Raw genomic sequence first — 13,004 nt, forward strand, 5'->3', positions numbered from 1 at the left:
AACTCAAGAGGCACCACTTGCCCATGCACAAGGGGTCAGATAAACACATTACAAACTTCTGTAACTTCTGTCTGTGCTGCCTGCCAGCCTTGAGCTGTTTTCAGAATAGGAGGGGGAGAAAGGGAGCAGAAGGAGTTGGTCTGGGGGTGGGAAGGCTCCAATACACCCACTCCACCCTTCCACGCCAGCTGGGGAACCCCTGGATCTAGCTTCCTCAGCTCCCTTTCCCCCCTCCCATTCTGGAACAGGGACAGGCTGGGAGAGAGGAGGGGCCACTGCTATGGGAACTTGGCTGCAGGCTGGAGCAAGCAGCTAGATTCCCTCTCCCTGGACCCAACAGTGAACTTCTGTTTGGTCCTGGGGATCGCTGCAACTCAGAACACTTCCTGCACAGCGTTCTCAGTTACAGCAGGGAGCTGCACCTTAGATCAGTAGCAAACTGAACATACATTCACCCTTCGGTGGGGTGGGGGGCAAATCTTAGCCTGGTTTCTGCCATTTTTAAATCAGTCTGTTATGGGTTACAGGTTTCTGATCACTTATACTAGTGAAAAGCATAACGTCTATCCCTGGCCTTAAGGAGTAGAATGGGCTGGTGATTGTGAGAGACAGTAAAATTCTTTTTTGTTTTTTTTAAATCCATAACTATAAAAAACAGGAAACAAATCAAATTGTATACAGAACTGCTGGTCCATATGTAGACTAACTGCTGACTGAGATTTAAGCAGAAGGTTTAAAATGTCAGAGGAGTGTAAGACCAGGGGTGACAAAGTATAGCCATCTTACATTTCTTTAGCTCTGTTCATCCCAGGAGATACCACAGTACTTCATAGACTTGCTCACTGCTATACAAAAACCACCTCATTCACCTCTGTATGCAACCACTGCTGGAGCAAAGCACAGGGGCCACTTAACAGCACACAGGGACATTCCACAACGCTTTTGCAAAAGAAGGGATTAATACTTTTAGTTAAGCTAAAAAGTCCCATACCACTTAGGCAGGCAGGCTTGGGTTTGCCTAGGACTCTGGAGGCAGTATTATTATTGCTGTAAACATTGTCCTAGGATTTTTTGTAGCTTTGGCTGTCATATGCAAGATAACACTTCCAACAGGATAGAGTCTTTTGCCACTGTACTAGGGTCTCGACTTACCGCTGCTTGGGGAAGTGAGGGCAAAGAGCATACCATGTATGTTGTTATCACCACCTACCTGAGCTATATGATTCTTAGGAGTCTCCCGGGGCAAAGGCTACTGCTAGCCAGGTGTATGAACCATCTTTTCAGGGTGATAACACTAAAATTGGCCAAGGAGACTGTGTCCTACTTTGCTAAATTAAGGCAGGTTTGTGTGGCCTGGGCTCCATTTCATCTAAACTGCAAGATTTCTTAGGTAAAATGTTTGAGCGCCATCTCAGAGACACAGACTAGCATTGTTATACCATAGGGCATAACAATTAGGCCTGTGCGAAGCGGCTAGTATTCACTTTGGATTCGGATTCAGCTGATTAGTGGTACAGTGATTCGATGCAGTGATTCGAATCACTGTCCTGATTCGATTTGGCCAAATCTGATTTGGAGATTCAACAGCAGCCAAATCTCCAAATCAGCCAGGCCAGGCCCATTCCCCGCCCCTCTCCCAATGGCTGCCCCACCTGCCCCAGCTCCCAGCACTTGGGGAAAAAAAGCCCCGGCTCAGCAGGTGCTGCATGAGCCCATCCCGCCCCGCTCCCTTCACGGGTGCCCCACACAGGCCAGCTCCAGCCCTTTAAGAAAAAAAAACCTGAAGAAATCCTGGGACTCACTGCTCCTGCTGACTGGGGGTGATCCCCACTGCCCCCTGCCACATGGGGGGCTCTGCACAAGCCCCCGAAGCCTTGAGGCTGCACCAGGAGCAGAGAATCCCTGGGGCTTTTCTCGGCTTTTTCTTTTTCCTTAAAGGGCCAGAGCCCTGGCAGGCAGGGCACCCACAGTGAGGCTCGTACAGAGCCCCCCATGCAGTATGGGGCAGTGGGCATCGCCCCCCACCCAACAGTACCCAGTGAGCACCAGGGCTTTCTAAGTACTGAGCTGGGGTGGGCAGGGGCAGCAATGGGGGGGGGGACTAGGGAAGCAGGTGGAGGTCAGGGGGGCATCAGGGTGGCTGGCAGGGGTCCCCCCATGGTCCCCTCCCCCGCCCCTAGTACTTACCAGCTCTGCTGCAGCCTGAATCAAAACTCTCCAAACCTTTGGCATTGATTCAGACCTTTAAATTGGTCCCCCGATTCAGTTCGGAGATTCAGCCACTGAATCGGGCCAAATCTCCTCTGAATCCAATTAGCACCCGAAGCTTCGCACAGCCCTAATAATGATGAATTCTGTTCTATTCCCCTATTTTCACAACCTCGTGATACTACTGACTACATGTAATAATCAAACTATAAGCAAGTTCATTGTCAAAAGACAGCACAAGTTAAGCTGAAATTAGGGACAGGCTAAGGAAATGGTTTCCAGATCTGGATAACAGTTAGGTTGGCCTAGGTATCTGAAGCCAGATCAAGGGGAGCAGGCAAGCTCAACACCATCAATCTCACAAGTTTCTGATCTTGTGAGACCTTAGTCCAGAATGACTAAAGGCTCACAAGACTGGACAGTTACTGAGAGATTTCAGTGGGCCCTGAACTGGTGCTGGAAATGAAGACCCAGGACCTGATAGGAGGGAAAAAGCCCTAATAGGATCTTAGCTCATATCTAGTAGAAATCCACTGTCCTTAGGACAGGAGGGACAAAGTGCAGGAGGGACACTTAGTTCTTCCTTATCCTGAGTTTCAAGAAGGGAGGTTAAACATCAGAGCCAGGAGGCACTGAAGCCACACCCTGCCTTTACATCTTGGAAACCCCCTGGGTGAGGCCAGGTAGAGATGCCCCAGACCCTCTGCAGACCCCATCTCAAAATACATGAGCGATATTGCTAATGGACTGAGAGCGCAGAACAGCTCAAAGCCCTCACGAGCTAATTTTACATCCCTCGCCATTCACCGGCTTGCTGACAAGTGGTTCTGTGAGCGGCACCCAATAAAATTCTCATTAGCCTCACAGCTAATGGGCAGAGAGATGTGGGGACTCAATATCAGCTTCTGTGAACTAACATTTAATCAGCAGAAATGAATTGTTACCTGGGGCTAGAGGAGGGATCTGTCTGTCGCAGGTTAACAGCTCCTAGAGAGCCATTCATCTGTGTAGTGCCAGAGCTTGTGACTTCAGGCCCTCACACTGTGACCTGCAGCCAGCCTGAGCAGACAGTAACACAATATTGCCCCTTTCTACAGCAACAGGGAAGGGAAGGGAAGGGTCTCGGGTTCCCTTGCTTGCTCTGGTACATGCCCCCTCATTATCTTTAGCCTCTCATTCACTGTAATTGTCCTCCCGGGAGGTAAGAGACTGCTTCTAGTTCCCAGGTACAAATGGAGAAAATGAATCCCAATTGTGAAGCGACTTCCCCAAACTCAGATAAAGAGCCTGTGATAGAGAAGGAAACAAATCCCCAGGTCTCAAGTGCCAGGGTAATGCTCTAAGCATGGGGCCACCATCCCACCAGCATGGAGGTAAGAACTAGCTCCAAGGTAGATCTTCCACTCAGGAGGAAACACTGGTGACTGTTTAAAACTTAGCTCAAAACCTTGAAGATGATAGCGAGCTGGAAGTGTTGGCTTCAGGGAGTCAACTGGCAGTGGCACAGAGTGTCAAAAAACTTAGACAAGAGTCAGGCGCAAAAAAAATAAACATAAACACTGAATTATGCTTCACCCTGCTGGGTCATTTAGGACCTGGAGGCAGAGGCTTAAAATAGACCAGCTGAAACAATGAAGGAGAAAAACCTGTCAGCATCATACCACCCCAGCAGAAAGCTGAAAAACTGATTCAGCCATGTGGCACTCTAATGAAGTGCAGCCTGGAGACATATCACTAAGGGTCTGTGGGGCAAGAAGCATTACCGCTATAAAGTTGCATGCTGCAGACTAAGCAGGTATGATCAAGCCAATTAGGATGGATAGGAAGAGTCTTCCTAATGAACCTTTGAGGACTTACCTTTGGAGGTACGTAAAACTCCAGCAAGAACCTCTCCCCCTCCATCTTCACCGCTTTCCTTAGCATCAACCGGCACTTCTGCCACTGAGAGCTACCCACGCAGTTCGTGTCATCTGCAACCATGTAGCGGAGGGTGCCCTCCCTCTGAATGTCCACCAATTCCACCTTGGAAGATTGCACCTTCGACAGCCGCAGCTTGTGCGTCCATCTCTCCCTGGTGTCGTTATGCTCCTTGTTCCCAGAAGGGCAGTGCTCTCTGTCTGACCTCCTGCTACTCTGTGTAGCCTCTATGCCTGGCTCTGGAGAAGACTTCCTGTGCCACATCTCCTTCATACCATCCACCACACACAAGCTCATGTTCCTCAAGGAGAAGCCTTTCTTGAACTTTGGCTTGGAGGTGGCATGTACAGACACATCCTCTGAGCTGCGAGAGTGGCCATAGGAAGAAACTTTGTGTGCCTGAGCCTGCTGCGACTGGCTCAGATACCTGCTGGAGCTGACTGGGTTGTCCATGCTGTCCAAGGATTCTGTGGAGGTCTCCTCTTTCCTCTGTATGATGTCTCTCCCGTAAGGCATGTGGCAGTTCTGCAGCCCCACAAAGGGCACGATGTTGTATTTGGTCGGGGAGTCGGACACAAATACCCTGCTGACCTCCAAGCTGAAGACGTCCAAGAAATTGGCAGCAAAGTGGTGGGAAAAGGAGGTCTCAGCCCCTGGGGTGTCGTAGTGGGGATTCTCCTTCAGGAACTGGCAGAACTTCTGAGCAAAGTCCACGGCAGCCGCCTGGGCATGGAGCTCGCAGAATTCCCTCCAGTCAGGAAGCTGGGAGGAAGATTCCTGGCAGAGGGCATCACCATTCATGACTGTCCCATTCCACCTACCAGCAAACTGCGGAGGCAAGTAGAAAAGAAGGTCAGTGAGAGTTCATATACGGGACTCAAAGCATGCACATGTGCCTGCGGTGCACACATGCATGCACAGGGCACTGCAGAATTACCCAGGACAGGGGAAATCGGTGAGGAAAACAAACTCACCCTTAAGTCCCTACAGCAGGCCACAGTGTACAAAGAACATGTAAACCTATGGATAGTACAACCATATTTCTCCCCTGATGGTCACCTCACTTCAGTCTCTCAAATAGTGATGGCATCTGCTACAGAGTCAGAGTGGACTATGGAAGACAAAACCCTATTCGGATGACAAGGGAAGCCCCAGTCAGTATGTGCACGACTCCCCCCGCTTTTGCTTTCAGCCCCTGACCCTTTCATGCAGGTACCATGCTGATGCTGGAGTTGGTGAGGTGAACTTCACACCACCCATACAAGCCTGTGCCTTCTGAATTTCACTCCCAGTCTCAGCATTTTACACAGATTTGAACACCTCGCTAAGCATTGAAAAGACCGGAAACAGCTGTGCCCCCCTTCCGCCAATCAAAGCAAACTGCAAGGGACTCCTGTAGCAGTCTGTGCTCCATCATAGGGGAGGTCCCCCAGCTGCCAGGGCTATGGGACCCGGGCCAGGATCTTGTGGTGGGGCCGAACTATAATTTGCTCCCCACATGCCCCTGCCTGTGGAACCGGCGCCCACCGCAGGGCCATGCAGGCAGTGGACCATGGCTCTGCCTGGCCCCAAGCTGCCAGTGCTTCAAGATCCTAGGGTCTCCCTGGTCCCACCCACTCATCTCTCTTGCTCCCGCTGGCCCATGGCCCCATCCCAGACACCTGCGCAGGTCCTGCCCTCAGCACGGGGTTTGGGGTGGATAGGTGGGGGTGCCCAGGCAGCGGGGCTGGGTCCAATGGCAGCAGCCAGAAGGAGCCACCACCACTGGGGCTGCCAGGAAATGGAGTCTGGTCACCACACCGCATGAGCCCCACTGTGCGCCAGGGGGTGGCAGGACCAGTCACACATGCCACGACCTGGGATGCCCCCTGCGCCTGGGCCAGGTGGGACTGAGGGACCAGCTGCGGGTTGGATAAAATATCCTCAGCACACCTGATCTGGCCCGCGGGCCATTTTTTTTGCTCCCCCCTATGTTATAGTCATTTGGCCCCTCCCACACATCTTTTAGCACCTTTCACATCAGTCTTCTTCAGAGATGGACAGCAAAAATGAGAGTGGCCACTTCCCATCACCAATGAAGGGTTCTTTCAAAATGCCCTGCAGTGATCAAGTGTACAGTGGAAATAGGAGCTATTGAGTGTCAGGCTTCTTCTGTGACCGGAGGTAACCTTTCAAGCTGATGCAGCAAGAAGAGAGGCAGAAACCTCTGTGATGTAGTCTATGAGATGAAAGGAGAGAAGGGATATATTTTGGGATGGACTTCCAAGTTTATGCAAGGATTAGCAGAGCTGCTAATGCAACCTTGTGCTCCCCCCTGCTGAGATGGTACAGAAGATTAGCTCTCGGGCCCGGAGTCAGGACTGCTGGGTTCTCCCACATTCTCTACACAAATTTGGGCAAGTCACCTATCCCTCCATCTCTGTGGTTACAGGTAAACTACCCAATTCCAAACGTGCCCTGCACCTGCCACTGAAAGAAGGCAGAGGCCCAAGCAGAGAATCTGGCTTTAAACTCATGGCCTTTTCCAGAGCTCATGAATCCACAGTTCTCAGTTACGGTCAGCGCAGCAGGAATTCATAGATATTAATGCTACGCTGGAAAACCAATCCAGCCAGGGGATGAGGGGGAAGGGCAAGGGAGGCTGATGTTGATCATTATTGATAGGAGGGATGAACGGTGTCAAGGACAGTCAGTGTCACATGGGAACTGCAATGAGGCCCAATAGGGAATACAGGGTTCACAGAGCCCTCACAATAGCAAAGGGGCAGGACTAGATAGATTTTGAAGTTACTTCCTGCCTCAAGCTGAAGACAGGGAGCCTAAAAATATTTGGTCTAACCCACCTAAAGGCAAATTTGGGGCAGGAGACTGCATCCAGCCACTGTTTCCAGTGTAGAAATGCTAGCAAGGAATGAATGCTGGTCTTAGAGGATAGTTAGCCACCTCCCAGTTAGAGGAGTCAGGGTTAAGTGCTGCTCTGGCACTGCAAGCAGCAGTCAGAGAATTCATTTTCATTATACCACAGGCTCTCTTCCGGTTCTTCATTAGCAGGATCTGCAGCAGAGCAACATCCCACATAACAGCTGTAACTTGTGGCCAAGTGGAGGGGAGAAAGGGTACACACACATTTGCGTAGAAACTGCTTTAAAGTACTGCAACTGGCATGGCGCCTTCTCTGCAGGTGTGTTAGCTGCTCCATAGCTGTGCATATGTGGCCTCCATTAGACTGCCAGCAATATAAAGGCAGATTTTAATGTCCAAGGTAAAGGGAGAGGCTCTTTTGGCATAAACCCTGTTCCACAACAAATCAGATTTGCAAGTCTCCCTACCCATAAACAGTCATCCATGTAAGGTTAAGTGGAGTGTGTGCAGACCTTCAATTTATACAGGAATCTTGACCTCAAGAGAATGAATGGGCAGTCAGGGAAACATTCAGCCTTTCACACTTTTCAATTCTGTATCAGGGGCTCACATTTTTTTTGCTATATATTAAACTTTGGGGGGCCCTATTTAAAAGTTGATTGTTTCATGGTGCCCATTGTTTAGATGGGAAAACAGAAGCTCAGAGATGGGGGAGAAGGTCGTGTCCAGAGGTCTCCTGGCTGCAGAGTTGGAAACAAAAGCCAAGAAGCAATTAGCCTGAAGACTCAGACTCTAGTCCCCAGAGCTGCCAACAGACCAGCTTCATTTGATAGCTCAGCAATGCTGGGTTTGGGGGTGGAAGATAGGGGTCCTTCTTGAATATGAAGTGTTCTGCACTAGGAAAAGGAGGGCAGAGCCCTGCACAAGGTTGCATTCATTTACAGAACATGCATTAGAGACCAAAGCAGCTGGGCATTATTCCACAGTAACACTCCTTCCACCCACAGGAAAGAAGCTACCACCATGCAGAGGGAAGAACAAGGGAAAGAGTCAATAGGACCTCAGTTCAGCTGCCAGGTAGATTATCAAAATATTCCATGTACTCTTGAATGAGTTGCATCAACCTGCTGAGGGCCGAATTATTTATTTCCTTGGCCCAGTTCGAGACATCACTGCTCATTTTTGGAGGTAGCAGACACGCAAACAGTTTTGCTCAGCTGAGATGCTCCTGCCTAGCAGGCTGCTCACTGCTGGCTGTCAGCTTGGGATCCACACTTACACACTGCAAATCTTCACAAAAGCACAGAGCTCATTGCTGAGCAACAGCAGGACTGGCTCATTAGTCAGGGTGTGGGGACAGCAGTTTTGTATCCAGCTGACAAAGACCATCCCGGGAAGAAGGCAGATATCATGGTCCAGGCAGGGGGCTGAGACACCAAAGTGCCAGGTTCAATGCCTCCTTGCAACACAGCCAGCTGGAGCAGCTCAAGCAAGCTACTTCACCTGTTTCTCTGCCGTTTAAGCTGCAAGGTCTTTGGGGCAGATGGTCTTTTGCTATAGGGATTACTGTAATATAAACAATAAATCCTATGGCATAAAAAAAAACAAACAAAAACAAAAAACACACCAAACGAACACAAAACAAACAAACAAAAAACACACACCACACATCCTGCAGGTGAACTAAATGTACCTCAGTAAAAATCAGCAAGAGGCAGAAGAGGGAGGGAGTTTGGTGAGCTCATATTCCTAGAAGAGTCTTCAACATCCTACATAAACACTGAGCATCATCCCCTCCACTGGCAGCAACTAAAGAACCTTGCTTCCCAGAAGAGGGCCCTCCATGCCAAAGAGCTGCAGGGGTGAGGCAGGGCTGGAGAAACTTTGCAACGTGTCATCTGTGCTGTACCAGTGGGCAAGATATACTTATAGCAAAGCACCATTCATTCGGCTTTGCCCCCCAACTCAACAGGTCCTCAGAGGAAGTCACTCAATTACTCCCCGACTGACGTGGATGGACAGTCATTCATCTCACTGAGGGATGGGGGGGGGAGGCGGGGGGGAGCTGATAAGGAAGTCCAGTTTATGCCCATCTGCGAAGCGCTCCAAGCTCTCCCGATGCAAGGCACCGTACCAGTTGCTTCCTCTCTGAAGGATTTTGTTCTATAAAGTTGTCACATTTCCCTGAAAACCATTGCTCAGGCAAAGCCATTCTGTTTCTATTTTTAAATCCACGATGAGGAATGGGAGACTTGCATCTCAGGAACTTCACCAACTGCAGAATGAGTTGCAGCTAGCTGGAAGGCCCTGAAGCCAATGCTCCCCTACCCGCAACTCCAGAACAGCCACTTCAGAGGCCTCTAATAAACATGTACTGAGGCTATTAATTCTTCACTCAGTCTAGTGCTACAACCCGTTTTAGAGGAGAGGTTTTACAGTAGATAGTTATGCCTAATGGTAGAGTGAGTGGGGCTGGCTAAAAACTCAGCATTGATTGTAGGAAAGTGCATCGACTCCTCAGAGCTGCTGACTAAGTTGGAAGAAGTTCCACTCAGAACAGTAACAGCTTCCCACAGAGGGTGGGCATAAGCAAAGGATGTCAGCAGAAATACCTTTTTCAGGAAGCAATAAATACAATAGTGTCTTTAATTGTCTCTGTTATAAACCCCCCCCCCCCTGCCAGAGAGATAAGTGTCACACAGGAAAAAAGTTTAAAGGATTATGTGTAACCTTATCTACAGCATGGCAAGGAGATGCCCTGATAACATAGGGCTCCTGTCTGCAGAGCTAGAGGAATGGTGCCTCTCAGTAGCAGTCCATCTAAAAACAGGCCTCCGTTGGTATCTTTATTCCATGCTCCTACTCAGCACATACTTTTTCCCAAAAATGAAGAACTACAGCCACTTCAGAGTGACACTAAAGGGATACCCAGCTTTGGTTAGGCTCTTCGTTTCAGGTGAGTGTACTAGCACTCAGAAGGCTCATTTTAATGCAGCTACACCACCTCCTTTCTGGGATCTGATGCACAGAATGGGAGCAAGTGGGGGTAAAGAATAAAGTGTTCCATTTTAGGACCAGGTTTTTCTTAGAAGAAAAAAAAAGATATCCTCCATTTATTCACAAAACAGGCAGATGCTTCTGCTGCTGGGATTCACAGAAGTTTAGGACTAGAAGGGACTTTGTGAGATCACTGGGTCCAGCCCCCCTGCTCTGGGCAGGAAAGACAATTGGGGTCAAATAACCACAGCAAGGTGCGCATCCAGTCTCTTTTTAAAAAAGATCTCCAGGGTAGGTGCCTGCATCACCCCTGCTGGGAGTCTATTCCAGAGTCTGGTCACACGAACCATGAAGTTTTTCTTATGTCCAGTCCAAAACCTTTTTCTAGGAGTTTATGACCATTGCTCCTGGTTTCCCCTGGGGCACTTTGGTGAACAGTTTCTCACCTAGCCCCTGATGCTCACCCCTGATATCTTTACCAAATGCCTGTCAGGATTGAGCTGCCCTGACCAGACCATGCCACTAGGGCCTAGAAGCAGAACTAAAGGTAAATGCCATCTCCACAACCCAGCGTGTCCATGGCCCCTCAGCAGCATTTGCTAACATGACATCAGGTTGTGCAGATGGTGGTACTGGATGTGTGATGGGGTCTCTGGAGGCATGGAGCTGGACAGAGAGAGAGCCTCCCCATTTGATCTCACCTTGACTACTGCAGAGCTGCTGCATGGCAATGAGCCCAACAGGAGCCAGATTTTCCAAACAGGAAGTTCTTAAATTTTCTAGACAATTAGCTGCCCAGACAACTGCTAAGAGCGGAGAAGAGAGGCTAGCTACAGAAATCATGGCATATACATCAACACGAGAGAGAGATTGGTGCATGGGAGCTGATGGAACAATTTCAGCAACTGCTCATTTGATGGTAAATTATACTTCCCCACTCTCACCCTTCCTTTGGATGGGCTGCAAGATGTTGGGCAAACAGGAAGAGAAAGATACACTTTATATTAAATGAGAGCGAGATTAGGTTTCCCTTAACGTATCTATTACAAGGATGGTCTGTTTGATGCAACTGGAAAGAAAAAGAAATGCTATACTCCAGTAAGGTCCTGTCACAATGCAAGGGTTGCTTGTTTGTATGCTAAAATTACTGATGTCATTCCAAACTCCAGAAAACACCTGGCACTGGGTAGATTTTATTAAAGATCAATGGTCTCATCATGAATAATCACATAAGAGAATATTTACACCTGCCTGTCAAGGGGAGCTACCAGTATTGGATTGCATGCATCTGGGTCCTCAAAGAGATTCAGGGGCTTTTTCTTAAGAGGAAACAGGAAGTTGGAGACCCTGTACTTTCTCACTAAGAAGTTATTTTAACTCGATTCTTGAAAGAAACTTCCAAAAAAGTGTCCAAGAAAATTAGGGACCTAATTCACTAACATACTCAGCTCATAAGAGCCTTTGAAAACTTCATCCCCATAGTCTAATCTTCAGGCAGTCATGCTTGCAGGAAGGGGCAGAAGGAAAAAAAAAGTCAAGGGCCACCTGACTCCCAAGATACTAGTTTATTGTTTTGGCTTATTCCGTTTCTGCCTCATACCCTGGGAAACGCCACCTTGTCAGAAGCCATAAATTGTATTTATTTTACAATTATGAGCATGCAAAAGCATTATTGATTTCACATAAAACCACTAAGGAGTCCCTGTCTGGATGTTCCGAAGGTGATTTGCCTTCAGGATTTACTGATCCTGCCTCACTTACCGTGTGACATGGTCATGTGGCCGAGTTCTTTATGGGTCTTATTCACATGTGAGCCAAAGACTACCCTGGAAGGACACATCACAGGGAAAGCTCAGATAAGGTAGCACCAGTTTTTAAACAGTACTATTTTCTCCTCTGACCCAGCCACCCCACCACAATGCTCCTGTGGCCTTTGGTACTAGCTGCCAGGATTCTGACATCAGCCTAGGAAATCCCCAACTGGTATTTCTGTCACCTCTCATCTATCGAATCAGTATCATTTGGGGAAAATATCCCGAATTGATGTCAAAAGAGGCCTGGCTCTCCCTATTGTATACGGGCTGATCTTTGAACATCTTGTTAGCAGATACATACATACATACATACATTATGACAGGTGGAATTTTAACCTGCATTCCCCCTTTACCTCCTCATCTGCTGCCCACCCTGTGCAGAGTCCAGAGCCAGGACTCTCCAGCGTCTTATCTGGTGCCGTAACAGAGCTCCCCGCTTTATCTTTTTCCCCTCCATCAATGGCACTGAATAAGGCTGACAGCTGAACTACTCCCTGTCAGGCTGATTCTCCATCAGGTAGATCCAGCTGTCAAACAGAGACCTCTTCCCACTTCCCTCTCTCCCTCCACCTTCACAATAAAAGGAGCTTTATCCAGTATCTAACCCACTCTTTAGGTCAGCCATCCCATGGCTCACACTCAAGGACAGGTCTATTTGACAAATGATGGCCTGTTTGTTTGATGAAGCCAGTCACTTGTCTGGCTTCAGATCCATGGAACAGATCACTGAGTGGTCAGGATACTGCAAAAGGAAAAATACCCACTGTGCTTCAAGTACAATGAGGGACATAGCTGCTGCTTGCTGTCCATGAGAGCCTGCCCAGATCATCCAAGCTCTAGGGACCCCCAAGATGAAGGGAGTATCATTGACCATTACTTCTCCAACAGCTAGTCAGGCAGTCAGATGGATAGTTATGAGGATCCCAACATCTGTGGACGGAAGAAACCTTCCAGTTCAGTTAGTGGATCTCCTACACCACATTTTGGAAAGCCAAAATCCACCTGTCACCACTAGGAAGCATCTTCCCGATATTCAGTCTGTATAATGTTTTCATCCTTCCCTTCCCTTTCCCCCCTGCCCCCACTAAAATGGCTAGATCTCTACCCTAGGTGCCTACCAATGTGCTAGTGGTAAAAGCCTCTTCGTGCGCTGCCAGTGCAAGAGCTGCCATTCTGACTGAACTCAAGAATTGAACCAGGGCCCTA

The 13,004-nt window shown here is 48.7% G+C and overlaps 1 protein-coding gene across 5 annotated transcripts in view; it reads right to left on the reverse strand.

Moving 5' to 3' along the window:
* SH2B2 (SH2B adaptor protein 2) overlaps window positions 1-12,073 on the reverse strand; it is a 47,502-nt gene extending 35,429 nt beyond the window's left edge. For 2 of the 5 annotated variants that reach the window (XM_019545415.1, XM_019545419.1), the window contains exons 1-2: window positions 5,100-5,263; window positions 4,066-4,953 (exon numbers count right to left, since the gene is read on the reverse strand). In XM_019545415.1, the coding sequence (XP_019400960.1) occupies window positions 4,066-4,926 (861 nt within the window). In that variant the 5' untranslated portion in view covers window positions 4,927-4,953; window positions 5,100-5,263. Of the gene's footprint in view, window positions 1-4,065; window positions 4,954-5,099; window positions 5,264-6,136; window positions 6,402-11,745 lie in introns of those variants that run through there. The other 3 variants (XM_019545416.1, XM_019545417.1, XM_019545418.1) reach the window with 3 other exon arrangements.
* Between the last annotated feature and the right edge of the window lie 931 nt (window positions 12,074-13,004).

Source organism: Crocodylus porosus, unplaced genomic scaffold, assembly GCF_001723895.1.
Source record: "Crocodylus porosus isolate Cpor-Errol unplaced genomic scaffold, CroPor_comp1, whole genome shotgun sequence".
Taxonomy (NCBI): domain Eukaryota; kingdom Metazoa; phylum Chordata; order Crocodylia; family Crocodylidae; genus Crocodylus; species Crocodylus porosus.